Here is a 24,760-nt window from a genome sequence, read left to right as displayed (position 1 = left end):
GGGGGGGGGGCAAAGACAGGAGAGGAAAGGAAGAAGAGAGACATTACAACATTTCTCCCCACCAGTCACAACTAAAACCACTAAGAATAGACTTGTTACGCTCTTCCCCTCCTCCCTTTTCCTCCCTTGTCTCGGGTATTCATTCCTCCCTTCCTTCCTTTTCATTTCCTCCCCCCCCGTGCGTTCTTCCCCTTTCCACTGCAGATTGGGATCAAATGTGGTGAGATTGACTGTGAAGAGGTGGAAACGTTGAATACGCGATTCGATGCAAGGAAGCAGCGACGTTGGCTTTACTTCCTCTCATGATGCTCTCACATTATTCTGTTTTCTATCAGTCAGTGTATGAACAATGTTTCTCGTCACTTCTTTTTGTGCAAATAAATCTATGAATGTACCGTTGTTTGTACTGCAGAAGTATTTTAGATATATCAAAACAAAAAAGTCTGTTAAATACACATATGCATGGATGAATATGGGTGTGAGCTTGCATAGAAGTATGAATTTGCATGTGAGTGTGGCAGTGTCGATGTGCACATATTGGCATATGTTGCATAGGTAAAAAAACAAAAAAACAAGTAATAATAAGCAGTAAAAGATGTTAAGTGTCTTACCTTTACTTCACATTTTTTATGACAGGACAACCGGCACGCTGGAAGAAAAGAGACAAATGTCATTTAAACATGCGAGAACAGGCAAAAGAATCACAGCTGAATGTCATTGAACAGTAAAAACACACGAATATGAGCACAATCTCCACGGGAGATCAATTGCATGACAAAGAGTAAACACCCGTTTTACATGTGAAGTGCTCAGAAAGAAAAAGAACCCTTTGATATTTCTGAACTGAACATTTCTGCTGAGTCCACAGTGTGTGTGTGTGTGTGTGTGTGTGTGTGTGTGTGTGTGTGTGTGTGTGTGTGTGTGTGTGTGAGACGCTAACATGCTGTTGTGCTGCCCCCAAGTGGCCACATAAAGCAAACAAGCTTTTACACAGAGGTGTTAGACTGATAGAAACGTGTTATAAAAAGCTGTTAAATTAGCTCTAAACTATGAGTGGATGTTTCCTAAAAGAGGTTTAAGTATGAATTAGACAAGTTAAATTTTTTATATCATCATGAGAAACTGAGACAGAGCGAGAGTGTGTCGACCTCCAAGGCATGTAATAGTCATACTTTGACGTCTGGGCAGGTACGACCCTTGACCCTCCACACCTGCTGTCAACCTAGGTGGTCCCCAGGTGGTGTGTTTGTGTGTGTGTGTGTGTGTGTGTGTGTGTGTGTTTGTGTGTGTGTGTCTAAATGTATGTTTGTGATATATGAGCAGAACAAGTGAGGAAATAAAAAAAGGGACGGTGGTGTGGGTGCTGGGTGGTGAGAGGGGTGAAAGACTTTCTCTGGGTGGTCTTAAGGAGAAGGAGACTGTTAGAAAAACACTCTCCGGGTTAATTAAGGTAATCCTGTGTAATGGTGATAAATGGATTACTTGGTCATTTTGTATGTGGAGTGCTGATTGGTGATTATTTGGAGATGGTCAATCTTTAAGGGAATATTTGCCCGTCCAATCAGAGAAGCAGCTGTCCAAACCAGTGTAAAAGTTTTCACTTAACTCTGAAAGGTGTTAATACATTAAAACTGTGCTGACATGGGGGGAATTCATAAAACTTGCTGTAAAACTCAAGTATTTGTTACATCTACAGCTCGGAAATCACGTTCAAGAAACGTCTGTGCAGCCTCAGTATAAATTCCAAATATTAAATGCATCATTAAATCCATAATGAACTGCGTGAACTGCATTTCTTTCTTTTGTTTATGCAAAGAACTGCCCAAAACTAATTTTCTTTGCATTGCATCTTGGAAACATGGAGCCGATCCACGCAGGCATCAAAGGGACTCATTATCATCGTATGGTTTTATACTCTGTTAATGAGTCCCACTTATCCACAGGAGGTGCAAACCTAATCTCACACTGCTTCAGCTCAGAAAACAGCAAAGGAAAACATGCAAAGACCAAGTAAACAAACCAGAAACAGAAAGCCCGCGTGTGCATACTTGACATTTTTGACACGTTGCAGGTGTTGTTGGAAAATCTGGGATCTCTATTAGAATTTAAAATTAAGTTCTGTGGATCTGAGTCATGTTTGGCTGCACAGCATGAATTTGTAACGAATCAGTAAGGTTTACAGGTACTGTCTGCAACATTTCGGGAAATATGCTGGTTCACATTCTCGCGGAAGGTTAAATGAGAAGATGTAGATGACGAATGCGCAGCACATCGTCTAATTGCCACGTCTTATTTATTGGCCGCAAGCAACCTAGCAACGTGGCCTTTTCATGGGGCACCTAGCAACACGTCTTTGTAACCGCAAAGGACAGGAAGGACGCTTAGACAAACGTGTGTCCAGAGGTTTTTGCTCGGGAACATATGCCACAGTCATTTTTTGCTGAATACACAAGCACGAGTTTGTGCACATATTGCCACTGCAGGACTTAAGGAGGCAGTTTTGAGCTTTTAGCTGGATGACTTGAAGATTTACCATTTGTCAGGGAGAGCTTAATGCACTCTCCTGTATTTTAACATAGAGGATGGATGAACAAAAGACGGATGAAAGGGAAAGTAATTCTCCTATGCTCCCCTTTGCACTCTCTTTCCTTTGTTTTCCATGTATATCTCTCAATCCCCCCATACCCCAATTTCTCTCTCTTTATCCCGCCTCGCTCCCCCCCACCCCCTCCCACCCTTCATCCCTCTCTCCCCCTTTTCCCTCTTATCTAGGCTAATGCAGCAGCAGCCATGCTAATTTTAACAGCAAATCCTCAGCCAAAGCCCCATACAGGCCCGCTCTCCTACTGCTGGGCTTCTGTGTGTTTGTCAGCTCTGCCTCTGCTAAAGACGCTGTGTTTGTAGTTCAAAAAGGAAGAAAAAGGGAGAGGGAGTGAAAGTGTGTGAAGAGAGATGGAGGGAGAGAAAAGAAGGAAGAAAGAGAGGAAAATGTGAGGCTGCCCGGGAGTCCTCTAACGTTAATGTCCCCCGGACTTTTCTTGGAGAGACAATAAAACCTTTAGTTCTTCTAAAATTAGAATCAAAAACATGTGACTGGACTGTGGAGGAAGAGACTGGAGGCTGGGGCTTAAAGGGAGGGAGGGAGAGGGGGAAGAAAGTGTAGCCATATACTGCACTTATATATATACTGCAGTCAAATAAAAGAGAGAGACACTTTGACAGAGACGCATGTAGAGTACATATGGAATTTGAAAGGTGTAGCAGTTTTGGAGTGTGGCGCAATCCATCAAAAATTGACGAACGGTGATTTAACCTACATTTGCTGTTGTAAAAACCTGATATCTGAGAGGCCTTTCCCGGGAAAAATCCTCCGCTGACATCGACTGATGCAGCTTTATGTTTCTAGCAGCAACAACAAGGGCGTGGTTAGCTTAGCTTAGCATGAAGACTGGAGGCAGTTAATGTAGCTCTGTCCAATGAAAAATGACACTTACTAGACTAATGCTCACTAACTAACAGGGTTCATTTCATCAGTTTGATCTGTACACAAACAGAAATGATGAATATTTGTGATTTTAGGGGAAGTTATGAGTTGGAAACTTTCTTTTTTTTTATGATATTAGCAATGATCTCATTTTATATTTGCAAAGAAAACAAAATAAGTATGTCAGGGGGGATGGAACTATTCACTGTTGAATTCACAACCTAACGCTGGTAGCAGCTGTGGACCGTTTTCAAGATCGATGCAGGTGTATCAACCCGCTGCCATACCTGCCGCGAATGCCTTTTTAAATGTGGCTCTTCGCAGCAGTTCACTTTCTTGGTCACAAATCACCTCCGTCTGTTCAGATTCAACATTCAACTCAAACATCCCAGACACTCACCCTTGCAGATGAGGCCCTCCTTGGTGATGGCCTGCTTGCATATATCACAGCTCTTGGCCTTCTTGAATGGCTTCAGCTTGAAGGTGTGTGTGTGGACGCCCTCCAGCTCGTCGGGCTGAGGGAAGAGGAGGAAGGAAGAGAGAGAGAGAGAGAGATCAGGAGTGAGTGGGTTGAAATGATGCCAGCGGGTCCACGGCCAATGGAAAAACATTTGGTATTCAGCAATGATATATTCGTCTAGGGCTGCACATGGGGGTTTGATCCTGTCTTTGATGGCATTTGGTTTTAGTTGACTGGTTCACTTGTGTCTTTGTTACAATGGATGTTTTTCTTTCGCTTTTTTTTTTTTTCCAATACGTCTTTCTTCATATGAACATGAACAATCCTCCTCCATCAAGAGCTAAAGAACAGGCTGTATACATTTAGCACTTTCTTATTGTTGTAAAGAATTGTGAAAGTACTTTCGTCAGGGTAAGATACTGATTATTGATTCATAATTTAAGTATGTTTCATTTAAAAAAGGCCAAAAATTCACTGGTTTCTTCTTCAAATTTTTTACTTTTCTTTGTTTTGATTCAATTAAAAAATAATGCTGGTATGATAAACCGATAATCACTAATTGCAGCCACACTTAAAACCATTGAAAGCAAAGTTTGTGAGCTCAGTTTCTACAAAAAGTGGCAACAGGGCAAATGATTCACACATAAACATCATATTATCATATTTTTCTACCATACAATTTAGTTTTTGTGCAATTTAACAAAAGATTAAAAAAGACATTAATCCGCATGATCACATACTTTCATAACTGACGCGGCTTGGTGTCACAATATTGCAAATACATTGCATGCACACCGACACACACAAACACACACACACCGACACACACACACACACACACACACACACACACTGACACAGTCCGCCCACCAGCAGAGGATGTTTTCACTTTGAAGTTCTCTAATTAAATGACTAATTAATGATGAAGAGGAGAGAGAGAAAAGCCTCACAGCAGCCAACAACCTCAAAAAACTCTAGGAATGATGTACGCCTGTGTGTGTGTGTATGTGTGTGTGTGTGTGTGTGTGTGTGTGTGTGTGTGTGTGTGTGTGTCAGGGGGGTGGTGGTGCTGGAACATTTTTCATAGCAGCCGGAGGACACAGCAGCTCTAGAAACTGCACCAAAACCTGAGCAGAGCAGCGAAGACACAGTTTCCGCCTCCCTGAAAGCAAAGGTATCAAAATGCAGGGGAAGGAGGATGATGAAGATTATGGTGATGATGATGAAGGGGGGGACTGCAGTTGAGGTGCGCATGCTGCTCATTGGCAGGATCGCATGACTTATCTGATTTAGATCTGACATGTAGTGACATTTCCAACACTTTCAGAGCATCGCTGTGTTAAAATGTGAGTTTTCCCTCCAAACGACAGAACATTACTCAGTGTTGGTTTGATTAGTTTAACCAGGAGCGTGCTAAATGCAGCCAAGACTATACTGTAACTGGGTCACTTGTGTTCCGAGCAGCTAAATGTGACAGTGCATACTTGAGAGCTCCATAAAATGACTCAAAAACAGATGCATTTGGTCACCTTTTCAGTCTTTTTCCTTCCCACTTGCTGAGATTACATGTGATTTAATCAGGCTTTATGCTATTCTACAAGGCTGTTTGGGTTCGTTTGATACTCTTTTTCCTGAAGGTCAAATACATTTTTAAAAAAAAAACCCAAAAAACGAAGACAACAAGGACAGACAGCAAATTCAAAATCTGCTCTTTTCCCATTCCTTCGTCCGGCAGCTCAAAGTCAAGCCAAGGAGAACAAACACACTCATGGATTCCCCTCTCCACTCCTCTATCTGAACACCCTCCTCAGTGAGTCATAATGATGATGTCATTTCCTTTGTGTATTTGTGCAGCTGGGCCGGTTTGGGTTGGGCTCTGCTGGACTGTAAATCTTGGTGCTCTTTAGTGAAAACAGTATTTCATAGACACCTTGTTCCAACTATCACCTAGAAAGGATGGCTGAAGTGACTGAGCGCCTCCAGGAATAATTAACGCCAATCCAACAAATTATCAGTGAGTGCTTCCAATTATGTCCCTTATGTCACTTTCCCATCAAATCAACTGTCAAGCAAAGGTGAAACAAATAAAATATAAGTGTACACAAAGCACATTTTCTTCCACAATCTTCCATAAGTTTCGCCAGTTTGAATTTCAGAAAGTATTTCTTCTTTCCACATTTATCCGAAGCTCTCTACGATGTGCCTCTAATTCACCCGTTCACGCACACAGATGGCGGTTCGATTCCTACAGGCAGGTAGCTGTGTGAGCCGCAGCCTACTACTACTAATACTGTTTGCAGATGTGATGAGGCTCACTGATGAAAGAAAGAGTAAGCTGTGTAATCCTTTACTTCGCTGCCCTCCAGCTCATTTTCCGGCTACTTTCTGAAGCTGCACGGCTTCTTCTTTTCTTTTTTTTTCTCCCTCTCTCTTCATGTGCTGCAGTCAATTTGGCTCATAGCTTTTACAGAAGTGTATTTCTCAGCATTTTCGCTCCTCTATCTCCCTAAATCTTAATGGCTTTTGTCACACTGTGACACACTCGCTATAAGCTCCTGAGAGGAATCACAGCTGACCTTGGCTGCACAGGGCCAGACACAGCATATCACAACAGGTAGCTTCAAACCAACAATATGCTACAGGCGCGCTGATAATTCCTGTAAAAGACTTAATTAACAACCACTCCGCCATCTATCTCATTAATGACCTGTTTCGTGCATGTGTTTGTTGATGTACTGAACATCAGCATCAACACAGTTTCATTAAAGTGAGGGGATGTAATCTGAGCAGACTGATATCATCAGGATTATTGGAGGACTGCTGAGATAGACAAATTAAAAAGGACAATGACTGCAGGAGGAAAACAAAAAGGCAGCAAAATATGCAAAATGAAGAAATATAATTGACCACTGTATTAAAATATTTTTTTTTATCTTTTAATATTTTTTAAATATGACAAATATTTTCTAAATATCTTTAAATCTATAACATTTTAACATTTTAAATGTATATTTAAAAATATAATAAGATAAAATATTTCCTTAATGCTAATGGGATGATCTGCTTTGGTCTGTATGGTTGCAAGATATTCATTGACCTGGAGAAAAATCTATGTGAAAAAGTAGAATAAAAAAAAAATCCAAATTGAGATACATCTTTAACTGCTAAAAAGAAAAAGAGTTTCAGAGTAAATAACTTAATTCGACATCTTTTGCAGTGGCTGTGTTTAAAAATAGCAGTTGAAGCACCTCGGTGCCACTCTACAGCCATGATGTTAAAGATGACCTGGCACAAAGCCGCCGGTTAAACCAATCAGACGCAGCCAGCTGTGTCACAGGCAGGTGCCATGGTTACCTGGCTGCCACGGCAACTTGGGTCAGTGTGTCCTGTCAAACAATGATGGATGAGGTAGGATTAAAAAAAAAAAAAAAAAAAAGAAGAAGAGAGAAAACATTCAACCACAAGTTTGCACACACACACACACATACACATACACACACACAGAAACATGCATGCCCTGGCACACAGGCCCACAGTGAGTATCGCCACAACAGGAGTGCAAATGGTTCTTGGATGGCTGCCATGCAGCATTTGGGATTCAAGAGGGAAAAGGGCCTCAGCAGCTTAACTAATCAACAAAGAGAAAGAGAGAGATCATACTCAGTCTTCTACAATGGAAATGACCCTTATAGTTTCATTGGCTCTCGCACACTGGTTCTCATTTTCTGAAAAAATGGAGTAAAGGGAGTAAAGATGTTACTAAAACTCACAATTTGGCATTTAATCAGAAAAACTAATGAATGCCATCAGTGTCTTAACCATCCACGACAGATTATCATCTTGTTTGAAACAGTTTGCCCCCCTGATGTTCATAACAAGAAAAAGCTAAAAGAAAATTCAAGATCAAGTCATCCGCAGCTTTCTTTTTTCCACAAATGTTGGTAATCTCTGTTGCCAACTGACTAACAGGCCTTCCTTTGCAGAAATCACTCCCAAAATAGCAAGGCTCACGAAAGCATTTAGATTTTCATCATTACATTTTACTGCCCATGTGAGATTGTTTGAAAGAAATATGAGCAAGTAGAAGAATATAAAAGAAGAATATAAAAAGATGCAATCATCTTTATCAATACAATATGGTGTATTATGAAAAAAATCATGCTGAAATCTTCATTAATGTTCAGCCAGGATAATTTTTTTACAAAATAATGCATACATCATCAGCCGTAATCATTAAATCTGCCAAAATCAGAAAATTTACAGTCATGGAATCTTGGAGTCACTATTTAGGGTGTCGATCTAAAAAACTGAAATTTCAACAGACATGATGCACATCCGAAAGCAGCCATCGCCAAGACGAGCCAATGCAGAAAAACTGACAAATCACAAGCCCTGTCCTCAGTGTCGTGTTCGAGGGAGACTCCCAGGAGAGGCCGGAGAGAGAAAATGAAGAGGAGAGTTATGTAGAAAGACAGAAAGAGAAGTACAGCAAGAGAGGGGAAGGGAAAAAATAAGGAGAAAAAAAGGGGGGATAGAATGTACAGTCGAAGAGCCAAGGATGGAAGAAGAGGAAAGAAGGTGTTTCTGTGAGTGTGTGTGTGTGTGTATGTGTGTGTGTGTGTGTCCAGGCATATAGACAGCAGGCCCAGTAAATCAGGGCTCTGTGCTCCTCTCCCCCAGTTGCACTTAGCTAATGAAAAGCATCACTACGCTACCTCGACCGCGACCCCACTTAGAGCCAAGATGTGGGAGCAGGAGGGAAGTGAAAGGAAGGGAGGGAGAGGGGTGGGTGTGGTGGGGGGTGAGACAACTCTCTCAAAGGCACCGCTCTGTCCTTCTGCTAAGAGATGACGCATGAACACAAATTAATCCTGGCACATACAAATGATCCTAAAAGAAACGTGGATCCAGCCATGCATGTCCGCTAAGGACACATACAGATAAATACAGTACATGAGCTCATGTTGATGGAAGACAGTTTGAGACGAGTATAAACACAATTTTAGTTTTTGCACCACTGCTCATGTTCAGACAACAGTTTATGTTTCACAAGTTTGGTTTCATTTTAAAAAATTTGTTTCTGTAAATAGCTTTTAGTTCGATGGCAGCCATTTTGACAAACGTCAAAAATGGACTCCCAATATTTCAATTACGTATAAGAGACAGAATATAATGATTCTCAAGAGTTTGAAAAGCCAAATTTTGATTTGCAGATCACCCAATCAAAAGCAACATATTTGACCGCCAAAAAAAGGAAAGTCCTCTAAAGCTATACACACCCCACACCCGCCCTGTCAAGAGCGGAGAGTCTCAGGATAAGGGTAAATGTTTGTAGTCAGGACCTCCCGTCTTTGCCAGGTGCATTTTTAGCAGCTACATCTGGGACTGAGGCCCAGACGTTCAAATCCACACTCACTCTTGCACACATGTGTCAACACAAACTTTCAGCTTCATTCCCATATGCATGGCCAACATGCCTCTTCTAATGTAAAACTCCACATGTGGTTCCACTTAAAGCTCAGTTAGAGTCGTCTTTCTGCATGAATTGGAAGAATGGTTTTAAAAACACAAAGAGGAGCATGTCGGAGTAAAGATGTAGGCCACAGTATCATTTTGCATAATGATGTAATTTGACACAAACCCTGTGTAGTCCATTAATCGAGTGTCCCCTGATGTGCAATAAGTGTCTCATAGAAACAATTACTGCAATAAATACAGGCCTTTGGAGATTAAAGTTAGAAGTTGGAGACATTTTTAGCTGAATGTGTGTTTTTCAGTGTAAAATTTAGCAGAAGGAACACATGTTCTTCTCTGGGGTGCAATTTTTTTGTCGCTTTAAAAATAAAATCAGGCACTAAATATTCCTTCTTTACATGTAAAGGCTTTTCTGCTGTTTAAGATGTATGAAAGAAAGAGAGTGGATGACCTGAAGAGGTGAATGGTTTTCTGGATGAGGGACTACCTGGCTGATGGACGAGATGAAGACAGGGAGCGAATGAGTCACTCTGGGGAAAAAAGGACAAAGACAAAGAATGCCAAGACCAGCCCAAACACTGGACGACATGACTCAGTGAAGTCGAGCATGAGGAACAGGCCCCACAGAAAGTAACAGGCCGGGAAAAGAGAAAAGTCCTGCACCCACTCCCCACCCCACCCCCCCGAGATGAAAACGCACAGCCACACCTGCTTTCAATTTCCACCAAATTGAAATTCTGTCAGGAACAATGGGCGCCTTTGTGAGACAGAGACAGAGAGAAAACGAGAAACACAAAAAAGAGGGGAAACGAGAACCGGGGTGATATTTGTAATATTTGTATGCGTCTGAGTGTGTCAACATTTCTATATTTTATACATTCTCCTGTTGTATAAAGCAGTTTTCTTAGATACATGACAGTGATGGCGCAGTGATGGACTTCCATTTGGTCTCAGGGTTAAGAAATTTAGACTGTACTGCATTCTCGCATTTTAAATTTCTAAATGTAACAGTTTTCTTCCATTTTGGACTCCGTTTTTCATTGTGCTTATTTGTCTAATTCTTCTATAGTGTCAGGTCTATCTCTATGAGAGAACTTCAGTAAAATAAAGGATGACAAGTACATGAAGACAGATTCTATTTATTCCATCTAAATGGTCAGAACACTTCAGATTATTACATTTCATGTCATGAAAAAGCTGGATCCTACATTTCCTATAATGCACTGTAATAGCATCTTTTCATTAGATGCTCCCTACCTCTCCTCTCCATCTCTGCCTGCTATACACACACAACTATAATAATCTATTATGTGTAAAATCAATGGAGTTACCCTCTAGTGACTGACTTGTTTGTGTGGTAGACAAATCTTCAGATTACTTGCGTCCACATCAGAACTTCCTTCACATTTTCCTGAACTTTTGCAAGACTCTGCATCACCTCACGGTAAACTCTGCTCTCGTTGGCAGCCCTGCGCTCTTGAGCTCTCTCTGAATCTGTGATCTCAACACGCAGATGGCATATCAAACGGCTGGAATTAGCAGGGTGGTTAAGATCAGCCCCCGCGAAATGATTTCGATGGAACTGCACTGCCAAATCATGTTTGTTTCACCAGCTTTACTCAGCACAAAAATCCGAGGCATCCTGAAATTCTTCATGTCAAGCACCTTCGAATTAACGGCTCTAAACCATGACTCCCGGGCTGATTAAGGTGCTGTCCTATGGCCCTCCGTTTATGAACGTTTTTACAGTAGATGGGAAAATAACAGAGGGGAGAGTGAAAGCTCTTATCAGGACAGTCATTGTTCTGGTTAAAACCCCCGAGGGGCGTTCTTCACTGTGATTATGGGTACATCCTGATTGGCAGAAAAGAAGTACCAATGATCATAGCAAAGTATGTGAGCAGGCTGTTACTGTATAATCACAAACATGAAGCGCTGCACAAATCAAAAAAATGACACTCATCAATCAGAATTTTTAAGTTAAGACACAGATCCGTCGCATTTCTCTCCCTTTATACATCCATACATCATGGGAGTATGGATCAGTCTACAAGAACATATATACGAGTTCAGGATGTTTTATTAATGGCGTTGAATACAGCCGATCCCAGTGGTCTGACACTGTGGGCCGGTTGCCAGATTGTAGTAGATTCCTCCTCCGAGCATCAGCAAACTGAGAAACATCGCATGTATGTGTGCGTGTCTGTAATTACCTCACAACCTGTGTGTGTGCGTGTGATGTTATATGGATGCATCAAATGAACATATAAATACGTACATTTGTGTGTGTGTGTGTGTGTGTGTGTGTGTGTGTGTGTGTGTTGTGTGCGTGCGTGCGGGCGCAGCTGTTTGCGCGAGCGTGCGATATGATCAATACCAGATGCAGACTGAGAGACACAAAGATCAATGAGCTGTGATCATGAAGTCTAGGTCGCTTATGATCATTAGTCAGCTGCTAATGAACTTAGAATGCCGCGTTTGCTAATGAGCTCCCCTCTCTTTGAGTCCATGTCAGGGAGGACAAAAACGACACACACAAAAAGTGCAGGACGGGAACAAGACAGAGACGTAACTTTGAAATGCAGATTTGTGAGCAGGTCTGTCTCCCAGCGTAACATGTTAATGCACGTCACAACTTTATGAGTGCAGGTGTGCGCGGTTGTGTTAACACGCATACGTTGCACTTGTGTGCACCGCCTGTTCAGTTTGTAGCTTCCTGCTCGTACTGCTGATTGGCACATTGGTGTAGCGCTACTTCCTGCTTCTTAAATGACAATATTTGCTTCATTTTCTCTGTTTTATATAGTTGGAAATGAAATATATTTGGTTTTTGGATAAAACGTTTGGCTGTCACCACGAGCTCTGGAAAATATACTGACATTTTACAGACTAAGTATTATATTATTTTGAGGATAAGGCGTTTTTGATGTTTGAATCAGACAGATCTGCAGCATCCTGGCCAACATCTACTAAACTACGCGGGCAAGGATCCAGACTCGGTTATGAGAGTGGGGGTAGAGCAGTACAAAGTGCCCAGGGGAAGTGTGCTGAAGCTGGGTCACGGGCCGGCTGGTGGTGGCCCGGGGGGCCTGCAGGGAGGCATCCGGTCACATCGCATATAAATCACCTGGTCAGACACACATAGAGCATTGTTTAGCCAGAGTGATGGCTACACTCTCAGAGGACAGTCTGATTCTCCAAGATACAGTACCAGGCGGCATGCATGCATATACACACATCCACAAATGAGCTGGTAAGAAGAACGAGAGCATGGACGGAAGCTCCGGTGAGAGTTGGAGTGATCTCTAACAGCGGACAGACAGCCTGTGTGGCAGCTGAAGAGGACATGAGGTCCCTTTGGAGGCTGTAAACTAAAACTAGGTCTGAGTGCAGTTTCATGTCACTTGGAGGTGGACATCATCATCACAGCCACAAATATCATCACCATTTTTATTCCATGCTGGAAAAAATGAAGTTTGTTCTCTTATTTTTTTTTTTTTCTAAAACACATCAACAACACTCAGGATAAAGGAATAAAATAGAGGAGTAAAGTTTGGACAGCACTTACTCCAGAAGGTCACAACCTCACAAACAACAGTCCTGATGAAGCCACATGAGAGTATTTGACCCTATATATTGTCCAGCCCTTCAAAAATAACCCATTAATTGGGTTTATACTGAAGTTGAGGATGTTCTCTAATGTTTTTCTCTTTTTATTTTTAAGAAAAAATTCCTTGGAGGACAGAAAAATGCTGCCTCTTTAAGCACAAATATCGTGACAGAATTTCAATCACAAAAAAAACCCCAAAAACTCTTCAAATGACCTGGAGATCGAGCTCGTTCTTTCAAAAGTATATAAATGAAGTATATAGATGATGCTGCTGCTGCCCGGCCGCACATAGAGACCCCGAGACAGACTCATTACTCAGATGAATCTCCTCACTCAGCGCCAGCTAATCACCAGGTATGCCTCGCACATACACTCTTATTAGCAGAGGGAAATGGCATTCCTAATACACGCTGGGCCACACGCATACAAACACACACACACACACCCACACACACAAGAGACACACTCATACAGAGGTGACACACACAGAGGCGTGGCAGGCAGTAACAGCCCAATCAAAGCCTGATTGATTTTCAGAGCTCTCTGGGGATTCTGTTCAGTCAATAAGGGACTCTGTTAGACAACTGAAGACATGATGGATCTACCATACATCTTGTCTTACAGTGTTTCAGCTGCCTTGTACTGGACTGTGACACAGAATAACATAGAAGTAGTTTTTGAGCAGAGAGTTTTTATTATATCATAAGACTATACTATATAATTGTTTGCGAATCATAGCGTCAAATAAACCACGAAAAAAAAAGCTAAGAAATCACATGGCAAACGACAACGGCAACATTAACAAGGAGCAGTTAATTCATAGACGCATATATACTGTACCCGCTGTGCCAGAGGGAGAATTTCTGTAACTTTATTCTGGTTGTAAAGAGTTGGTGAATTGTTTGGGTGCATACTTGAGAGCAACACTGGAAGTTTAATGTAATTACCTGCGGCTATTTTGAGAGGCACATCTAAATGAGGCTATTTTAACTGACTTCCGTCTTCCTCTGCGTCTCGGAGTTTTCTCCACCATATCATGGAGCCGCAGCTAGTGCCTGTTGGCTATATATGATGATAGTTTGGCTCCGGGTAAGCAATACTGGGAGAAAAAACGATCAGCACACAGTTGAGAGGCAGTCGGTCTGGACATAATCAGATTTTAAATGTGATTAAAAGCGACTCGTTGTTTGCTTGAGCGGAGGTTTTATGCTGTCACATGTCAAACTCAGAGAACGTGTTTAAAACAAAGCTTTCCGATCCTCTTTAACGCGCACTCAAGTCTTCAAATTAGTGTTTGTAGAGCGTCTGGTAAATGCCCGCGTCTTTCAAACTCCACAACGCTAGTTTTTAACACAAGCTTTCTATTAAAGATTTGCCACCTCCAAGACCAAGTACCAAGTATCCACTAGTGATGTCATCAGGGTTATCTCAGATCTCAGAGAGCTGCTGTTCTCAAGGTTGCTCCAGAGCCGCAGATGATATTATTCAACCATTTCCACAAGGGGTGCTACTCTCCATGATAAATAAACTGACGCTTATTTCTAAAATCAGCTGAGTGCACCTTTCATATACAGTAATATGAAGGTTTTTAGAGGGTAGCCGATATGAAACCTGCAATGACTCCGAAATTGATTCACAGTTACCACGGTTACATTTAGGTGAATTCACAATTCGTTTAATTGCGTCAAAGGTGTGTATACCTCATTTAAAAGGCCTACAAATGCTTGTTATGTCAAACTCTGTATCACACCAAAACATATCCGTCACTTTTATGGTCTGAAATGACAAATTGGGCCTGTGACCTTTTCAAAAACACTGTAATGTAAAACACAAAAAACACGTCACGTTAGGCAACGCAAAAATGCACAATTTGACGGTTGAGCCAGTTACTTTCACTATTTCATGCCTAACTCTGTGTTTTAAAGAGAGACAGAAAAGTTGAAATAAAAAGTGGTTAAATATAAATCTGAGGTCTGTAGTCAAACTTGTGACACCATGAACATAATCTCAGGGCTTAATGTTGCACCCTGACTGCACTCGGGTAAACACTCGCAGGAAAGTCTTCAGTGAATTATGTTAAAAAATCATATCGCCGGTGTTGTGTCAAATAACGGTTGTTGTTATTCATGGCAGAGCTGCTTAGCATATTGTCGAGCGGTAATGAGCTCACAGAAGTATTCGGCCAGTATTCGCTGTAGGAACTAGCCTGCGTTTGTGGCTGTTTCCGTCAGCATGTCAAATCTAATATTCTCTCTCTGCGCGTGGGGCTGATAAATTATTAATAGCATGTATTTGAGGAGCTTTCTTAGAACCCACTCCTCGCACGTCACTCAGCCTCTGCTCGTTACTCTTCCTCCTTTCTCTGCTGATGTCACGCCTCACGACACTCATCAGTCTTTCCCCCTCTTTTTCCTCCTCAGCGTTCGCGTCTTTTTGTTGTTGAAGGGTGATATCGTCGGATTGAGAGGCCTTGCATGTGGACAACTCAGTGTCTCACTTTGCATATGAACTGTGCCAGAGCTTTTCCTCCGCCCTGCCTCCTTCCCCCTCGCATCTAAATGGCTCACTCCTCCACTGCAAGCTACAGAAAAGTAGGACAGATGCTTCATTTAACACTTGGGTGTGATCATTACTCACTCTGTATACATTATACAGCAAAAGAAGCAATAAATCCACCTACAGCGCTTCGCCAATAAAGGATGGTGCTACGCTGCAGCTAAGAGCACCAAAAGCTAGGTAATGTGTGATGTGACAATAAAAAAGAGTTTTTCACACTAACATATGATAATGTGGCTGAAGAACATCTTCACATGTATAGGAAGAAGGGTTTCTCAAACACAAACGACATATGAGTCTTAAACACTGACGTTATGTGACTATACTAGAAAAGACCTCATATTCTTTGGTCCATATTCAGGTTTCCACAACTTCATGCGTGTCCAGGGGTGTGTTGGCGTGCCTGACTTTTTCCTTCTTCTTCTTCTTCTTCTTAACCAAGATGCTGTGTGGAAAGCCCCCTGTTCCTGACACACTCAGTCAGTCCCAGATAGGAGGAGAAGCGAGCAGCGGCAGATTAAATTATACAGGAGAAACCAGAAATAGCTCTAGAGCCGAGGCCGCGTGGACTCGACGCAAGAATACACCGATGCGAGTCGCCACAGAGCAGTCAACTAGATTAGTCTTCCCCGGATCACGGAACGGAGCCGACTACTGTAGATTTGCTCATCGTGCTCTTGCAAGTTATTCCATACACAGTGGGACAAATGAGAAAGGACCAAAGCACTTGACCTTTAGTGACTAAAATATGAATGATGTTAAGGAAGGAACCTAACATCCAGATTTAGTTCGAATAATATTAGACCTGTGTAAAGTTTGTAAACTGTGAACCGGACTTCCTTCAAAAAACCTCCAACTTTCGGCCAAATCTCTAAATCCCATAAACATCAAACACATGCTAGACTTGGAGGCTGCAGTGGTGCTGCAGTGTTGGGATTTCAAAAGAAACTTTTGACCGTGAACTGTTCCCCTCTTTACACTTCACACATAAACACAACCGCCCACTCCACATCATCATGGATGGTTATTTAGAAACCTGTGAGCAGAGAAAAAGCCATTGGTGAATCATAAATGCGGGTATCTACTCTCATACCTCTTTACTTGAATACATGAAAAAATACAGAAAATCTTTTTTCCATGATGGTGTTGACATCTTTGCTCATCACTGATTCACATTCAAGCTTGCATACATCCCTGACCATGGTTTCTTACCCAAAACATGCAGGAGAGGCAAACCCACGTCCTGGCCCTCCCTGCCAGAGCGGAGGGCAGAGGAAGAGAGACAGAGGGCATTCTGAAAAAACAAAAAGCGCCACCCAAGGGCTCTCCAGTCTCACGGCAGAAATCCACAGTATTCCCAGAAATTCCCAGCAGTTCCACGCAGTCTTTGGTGACACGGATCCATGCCAGACGTGCGAGGTGCACACAGGGTGGGAAAGGGAATGTTGCTCTCGTTTTCTCTCTCTCTGATGGCCTTAGTCAGTCTCCCTCATCTGAGCTCCCTCCCTCTCTCTCGCTTGCTTGCTCTACCTCCTCCACTGCTGCTCCTTCACTCTCTCTCTTGTTCACTCACTCGCTTTCTGCCTTCCTCTCTGTCCCTCTTCAAGTGTGGTAACTTTATTCCATGAAGGACAGGGGGGGAGGTGAGTTCTGGCCTTTATTTTTCTCCCTCCAAAACTCCCCTCTCCTCAAATGATCCTTGTTAGTCCCTCCTTTCCCCTCGCTCTCTTTACCTCTCTCACACACACACACACACACACACACACTCTATTCATTGACCACCCTCCACCCCTTTGGCTTCCTTGCGTTGCATACCTCACCTCTCTTTCCCTCCACCTCTCTTCTGCAAGCATGCTCGCTCATGTCTGCGCTAATGTCACTTCAATTTTTCATCGGCAACCCCTTCCTGTTTCCAGATCTCCTCTCCTCCTTCAAAATATCTGCAGCACTCACCAGCTGCCGTGATGCAGCCGAGTGGCCGGACAAACAGATATACAGACATTGCATATACAGGTGCACATGCACACTCACGCACACATTCAAAGGAAGGACTTATATGCACACGATAACGAACATTCTTCTTCCTCTAAAAACCTGTGAAAAACTCAAAAAGCAAATTTCCCGCATTTTCCGTTGAGCTGTTTTATTCTATCCGGGTCTCACCTGAAACACTTAAAGGGGAATTCAAGCTAGTTAACGTTACCCATGGAGCTAGAAAAGTTGGGAGAGACACGTTGAAAAGGTCAAAATTGTAGAAGGGTCACGGATATCTTGACTTAGCCAATAGTAAGAGTAAAGCTCCTGGATCCTGCGCTTCCCACAATGCAATTCAGCAGCTTCCTTCATAAGAGCTGCCAACCTCTTGGCTTACGTTGTAAAAGGCTTTCCGTAAAAAAAAACATCTTATAGAGCTGCAGTGAAAATGTGGTGTTTTTTGGGGGGGGGCAGCTCTTAATAACACTGTGATGATTTGTTATTGTTTCCGGTGAATACGCCAAGGTGCAATTATGTTGATTTTATTTACCTATTATATGCTCAAAATTATTTCTGCTGGTATACCCATACCCAGTACCCATTTTTACATATTAATGGAGAAAGACTCCTCCAACACTCCTCCAAAGTCCCCTAATGACCCCATCCCTGCAGAGCCAAATGCTGGTGGAGAACTCCATGTCGGCTACAATGCAGACTTTTCAAAAGTTCCTGAGATAAGATGGGTACATTTTCTGGCCTGATATGAGCTAACACTAATAGCGCCATGTTAAATCAGAATTCATATATTCTTCTATTGATTAGGATTATGTATTATTGTATTGTTAAATGTGCTTTTCTTGTGCACATAGGAAAATAGGTAAATATTCCCAGGTCCTGTGTGTGTGCATATACTAAACATGCACACATGCATGTATGCATTTCTGAACACATGCGTGAGGTATTGCTATATGCATGTGTACATCTATATAAAGTACAGCACTGAATCAACATTATATCAGCAGTGCGGACACATTACATCACTCCACAGTCAGATCCATAAAGGGCTAAGAGCCAATTCATTTTGAGAAAACACCCTCTATTGATCCCTGCTGCACTCCATCACTTCCACTGTAACAGTTACCTCGATCCATAGGCTAACCTGACACATAATCTGTGTGTGTGTGTGTTTATGTTTATGTATGTGTGTGTGTGTGTGTGTGTGTGTTTGTGTGTGTGTGTGTCTGCCTCTGTGTGAACTCTATTAACATAAAGAAAGCAAAGAGCACGGTGTGGACATGTTGGAGAAATGCTACTGGTTTTTCGCAGAGGCAGTCATGTTAACTCCTGAACTGGATGGATTCGGTTCCAGTGTTTGATACATGACAGCCAAGTGTTTCCCTGCAGCCAGCTGGTCTAAACTGGGTTGCTAGCAGCCTCTAGTGGCCTCTAACCAACCCTCAGACGCTCTGCAGATGGTTAGCAGTGCTTGTGCTTGTCTGCATATACAGCTCAAGCATACAATTTATGTTTTTTGTCTCTGGATGCAGCCAGAATAGCTATTTAAGTGATATTTTACTACCTGCAAAAAGCATTGATTTTGGCTGCTATTGGGAGTGGTGTATTTTCTCAGTACAACATTTTTGCACAGTGAGGTCAGGTTCTTATTCCCTTATTCCCAATGCAACATGCCGGCACTCACTGAAAACACACAGGCAGGCAGACGGGCGAAAAAACACATACACACTTACACATTCGCTTTGTCCTCCACAGAATTGTGCTCATGGAAAAAGGAACTTAGACCATCATGGGACAGTAAAACTCTCCATTAAAGCCCAGACTAATGGCATTTACAGCCTGCTGTACCTATTTAAAGGTTGGGGGAACTTTAATATGCATGTACATGCACTAACAAATGCACATAGAGAGTGATATTTGATCAGCAGCTCCACCAATGCAAACACAGCCCAGACAAGATGTTCAAATATTTTGGTTGTATTAGAAGAAGGGAAGAGGAAAGAAGAAAAGAGAAGAGAAGAGAAGAGAAGAGAAAAGAAGAGAAGAGAAGAGAAGAGAAGAGAAGAGAAAAGAAGAGAAGAGAGTAGAGAATAATAAAGCAAAGTTAAGGAGAAGTATTCCACATCGACTCCGCAGTCTCCTCTTCTGTCGCTGGAGAATCCATCACATTAAAGCTTTAATGCTAGAATAACAAAGCATCCATCATGTTGAACGCCGGCCCACAATACACTGAGCCATTCAGGGTGGAAGTCTGCAATTCTCTGGGCACCGTACCTGCTCACCACTCGCCACGGCCAGCCAATATTTCTCAGTGTGAAAGGTAAGCTGGGAGCATGTGATAAATACAACGAGCAATGAATGAGGTTTTCATGCATATGCTGGAGAGGCAATCTAGAGGGAGAGAATAAGGAGCCATTCAGTGGACAGATTTCCCATCACCCTCTTCTCTTTTGGCTGTCTGCAGTACTGCCTGATGTGAATTTACTGCCCGGGGGGACATTAGTTAAATGAATAGGGAAGCAAGTAAACACCAAATACAGAGAGGAGAGGAGAGGAAACAAAGAGTGGGGAGAGGAGAGAGGAGGGAAGGAGACACAAAAAGGACAAAAGGAAATCAGATGCAATGGATGTAATAGTGTCACCATAGTAACACACATGGAGAAAAGCTTTACGCATCATCATCATGCCGCTGCCTCCCTCTCTGTTTCCACATCCCTTCCCTGCGAAAGCACCATCCATTCACAGTCAAACACACACCACACCGACAATATCCCCAGCCCATCTCCTGTAGTAACCCGGCCCTATCGTGCGGGAAACTGCCGCGTGAGCCCCGTTGCCATGGAAACTGAACACCTCAGGGCGGTCCTCGGAGGGAAGACACAGAGCCTTACCTCTCCACTTTCACCTCCCAGTCGGTCATGTGACCAGCTCTGGTGCTGCAGCTGGAGAGACACAGCAGCAACAGACTGAATGATCGTCATGCACACTGCAAAAAGTGACTGAAAATGCTGTTTGGAGGCACAAATCTCATTTATTTGTCCGATCAAACAAGATGGGGCCACCGCTTACATCTGACTGGAATTTCCAAAACTTGCTGCAGTGGGTGAAGGGAAGCTCTACTGGCCACCTAACAAATATCTTGGTGATCTGCCAAACTGCTGTTGCAATAATTGGCTAAATAAATGAAGGCAACTTTAAGAGCTATATATTAAGTCGCATTCATCTGTGATTAAAAAAAGAAAAAAAAAAAGAGGAAAAATATCCAAGTAGATCACAGTGACAGACAGAAAGTGAAGTTTTGATGATGATCCTACATGTGGAAGAGGCACATGTATCGATATACATAGCACTGGCAAAGGCAAGTGCATTTTCTTTGAGTCTGAATGAACACTTTTTACATGTAATGTAATAAAATGTTGCAAATGGTAAATATCTGTGCAAAAAAAATCCTGGACATGGAAATGAGAACGATTGAGGCAGGCTGCTACAATGGAATCAAGAAAAAATGAGATCTACATGAATGTTCCTTCCAATGTATAAGGACCAAGGGTATAGACCGTACCTGAGGGTACAATGTCTTTATCTTAGAAGTGGCGCAAGTGGAGCATCTGTCAGTACAAGGGTCGAAGATGTGGCTGAACAAGCCCTCTCCGAATGTTGAATAAGCCTTCATTCACCACATTGATTTATTGATAGTTTTGTTTGAAGAGTGAGAAAATTTCAAACAAAAGGAAATCGTCTTTCTTGATTGAAGAAAAAAAGGCCACTGCTGAAAGCACAGGCTGAGCAAAAGCTGTGACTGAATGAACATAATGGGTTGGGGATTCATTGTATGGGGTTGAAATGTGTGTGTGTGTGTGTGTGTGTGTGTGTGTGTGTGTGTGTGGTTGTGTGTGTGTGTGTGTGTGTGCAAAGGCACTAACAAGATCCACACGCATTTACACACACATAGGAGAGAGTGCGACAGGGGGGAGTGTGGTTGGATTGAGCGCGGGTGTAGAGATAAGGAGCTGCGGCAGTGGGGTGGTGGTGGTGGTGGTGGTGGTGGTTGCTGCTGGTGTTGGCGCTGGTGGGAGGGTGTTGGGGCTCGCAGAGACGGGAGGCTGCAGCACTGCATGTTACGGCGTCACCCCGAGCCAAATCCCATCACCACCAGACTTTATAACACCACTGCTGCCCAAACAGTTCTTCTACGCAACAGCACAGAGCTCGCAGTGGAGGGAGAGTTACAGCACTGCAACACTCAAGTTTCAAACCTCCCGACTGAGATTCATGTCCAGGATTGAGGCTTTAGGCAAAGTTGAGGATTAAAATGTAGAATGTAAGGGCACATGAAAAGTCCCATTACTTTATGGCAATATTCTCACTCAGGAAAGGATCATTTTTAAAAACTGCTGAGGATGCAGTGCATCGAGCTGATTTGGTCACTGTCTCCAGCCTTAGGACAACTGCTCTAAAAAAAAAAAAAAAAAAAAAAAGGTCTTTGCTCTAGAGATGCTTGTGGCGTTTCAAAAATATGTCAGAAAAAAAAAAAAATCACCCCCAAAAAATGATCCCACCCATCACCATTCATCAGAGGATCACCTCAAGCACTGTTTCTAGTGTCCTCACATGTGTGTAAGTGCGCACGTTGGAGTGTGCAAGAGGAAATGCTGTTTAGACATACCGGAGTTGTTACACATGATTAATTATCTGCTAAAGAAAAGGAAAAAGGCAAAGATTGCAGTGCAGGTCTTGCTAATAACATTGGCTCCGGGGGGAGGGAGGGGGGCAGACAAAAAACCCAGAGTGTGCATTCAGCTGATACCATTCAATGAACTCAGATTGGCCTTTCTTGCTCATACACATGTGCAAAACGACCATCGGAACATGGCGCAGGGATGAAAGACTCACAACCCCCTCATCAAAAACGAGCAAATACAGCATGACGTGCAATGGAAGGAGATGAATGGGGGGGGGGCTCTTTCTTGGGAATACGCAAACCCCCAATAATGGTGCATTACAATTCTGCAGATGTGAAAGCAAGGTGACCCTATGTATCAGGAGAAACTATCATTTGCTCCTGGTGGTTGCTGCAAGTGGCAAAATCCAAAATCTGATCCCCCCCATGGTTCCCCCACCATCTTTATCTGGAGCAGCTGCCTGGAGACCACTAGGAGATGTAACACTGACCTTGAGTCAGCACTTAAGAGGGACACCAACCAGTCTTCCAGAGCCCATTGTCCACGACCAGCCGCCAAGCTCGTTTTCACAGCTACGTCATTTGGTGGTTTAGGTAAAGCCGACCGTATGCATGTAAGGGCTGAGTGATATGACTGAGAACAAGGCCCATCCTGATGTATATTTCATGCAGGATGAGAATCCCAGATGTTTAATGGCATTTATTGCCAAAGAAAGTCACCTGCATGGGGTTGAAGTGAGGCATGAAAGACAACATGTGCAGAAGTCCTCTCGTCCTCTAAGTCCACTGAATTCCCTCTCGGTCTCCCATTCCCAGCACCCCTAACCCTTCCTCCATGAAGTCTTACCTTGTCTCGCTTGGCCCCCCGCAGAGGGAAGAAGCAGGCGAAGAGGAACTTGCCCCAGCTGATGACAGCAGCCAGGCACCAGTTGAGGCGAGCCATGCCTGCGTCTGTCCCGTCTCGTCTGCCAGCCTCTTATCTCCCCCCTCGGCTCCGGTGTTAGGATCCTGCAACCCCCGAAAAAGAACGATTTCAAGCGAGAAAAGACCTCGCGGAAGGCAGGAGACCCTCTTGTCCTAGTCCGTGGAGCAGAAAGGAACTGAAAACCTTCCTTCAAGTCAGACGACGACTGGGGACTTATTTTCCTTTCAGGGTTTTTTTTTTTTTTTTTGTGCAAATTTTGGCTACCTGTCTGGATGTATGTCTGCAATCCCAATTTGTAGGGGAGCAAGGGGGGCCGGTGTGAAGCTACTGGCGTCCCACAAACGGACTAGACCCTTGGACGGTCTAGAGGGACCCCAAGCATCAAGAGCCTAAAACTGTTTTCCTGTCTTTCCATCCATCTGTCTTTTGCTCTCTTTTGTCTCTTCTGTCTCCACAGCCTGGTCTAGATGAGTCAGTCTTCAAATTGTGATGAGCACCGTCGGCTGCATAATGCGAAGAGCCTGTCGCTGATCGACGACACTGTTACACATACACACACGCACGCTGGCATGCCCACACTCACTGTCTCTCACACACACACACACACACATTCATGCACACGTACTGCAAAAAAAAAGAAAAAAGAAAAAAAAAAAAAAGCTGTCCTGGCACATCCATCCACAGGCAGAAGAGCCCACCTCTCATCACACGGCTCCCCTCCAAGCTCAGGATCCCCGGTGCTTCACGCTCACACACTCCGCTTACACACACTCGTCTCTCTCTCGCTCTGTGCTGCTCTCTCTCTCTCTCTCTCTCTCTCTCACACACACACACACACACACACACACACACACACACACACACACACACACACACACACACATACACTGATGCTGCAGCACTTACTCAGCCAGCGCGGGAGGAGGGGAGCAAAAGAGTGAGGAGGGGGGAGAAAGGGAGAAATGATTGGGAACAGAACGGTTGAAAGAGAAAGGAAAAAAAAAAAAAGATGGAAAACAGAAGGAGCTTCTATTGAGAATGACAGATTCAGTGTATTCATTCTGTGTTTATATTTCAGAGTTGAAACCAGTGTCACTGAACAGAAGACAGCAGTGTGCGTACGAACGAAAGTGCGCATCAAGTAGTGATCGCTGGGAGAGGTGGAGGAGTGACAGAGAGGATTGAAAGAGTGAATGGAGGAGTCAAAATGGACGGATGAGAGACATCAGGAAACAGATCAGGAGACAAGGACAAAAACGAAGGCAGCGAATCGCAGGAGAAGGAAGAGGCAGGAGGGGAGAATGTTTGAGAATATTGAGCAGAGACTACTGGCGAACACACACACACACCAGCATGCGCAATACACACACACACAAACGGACGCGCAGCAGCCGTCACGGTGCAAGGCTGATACAAGGCAGGCACAGGGTGAGATGATTGTGGAGTGTGTGGAGAATTGGGTCGAAGGGAGAGAAGGAGGGAGGAGAGAAAGAAAGGATAGAGGATGGCAGAAGAGGAGAGGAGCAGGGTGTTGAATCATTGTGTCTTGGGTGATTATTTCCCCTCTCTCCCTCTCTCTC

The 24,760-nt window shown here is 43.3% G+C and overlaps 1 protein-coding gene across 3 annotated transcripts in view; it reads right to left on the bottom strand.

Annotated features, from left to right (window-relative positions):
- tns1a (tensin 1a) overlaps positions 1–23,409 on the bottom strand; it is an 81,086-nt gene extending 57,677 nt beyond the window's left edge. Inside the window, exons 1-3 of one of the 3 annotated variants that reach the window (XM_023420307.2) lie at positions 23,103–23,409; positions 3,885–3,999; positions 612–649 (exon numbers count right to left, since the gene is read on the bottom strand). In XM_023420307.2, coding sequence (XP_023276075.1) covers positions 612–649; positions 3,885–3,999; positions 23,103–23,198 — 249 coding nt within the window. In that variant the 5' untranslated portion in view covers positions 23,199–23,409. Of the gene's footprint in view, positions 1–611; positions 650–3,884; positions 4,000–16,797; positions 16,889–23,102 lie in introns of those variants that run through there. The other 2 variants (XM_087177724.1, XM_087177723.1) reach the window with 2 other exon arrangements.
- Positions 23,410–24,760: the final 1,351 nt, after the last annotated feature.

This window comes from Seriola lalandi, unplaced genomic scaffold (genome assembly GCF_002814215.2).
Source record: "Seriola lalandi dorsalis isolate HSWRI2012SDOR001 ecotype SW California unplaced genomic scaffold, Sedor1 jcf7180002054630, whole genome shotgun sequence".
Taxonomy (NCBI): domain Eukaryota; kingdom Metazoa; phylum Chordata; class Actinopteri; order Carangiformes; family Carangidae; genus Seriola; species Seriola lalandi.
The sequence above is the reverse complement of the archived record's forward strand: the minus strand, read 5'-3'. Positions and strand labels throughout refer to the sequence as shown.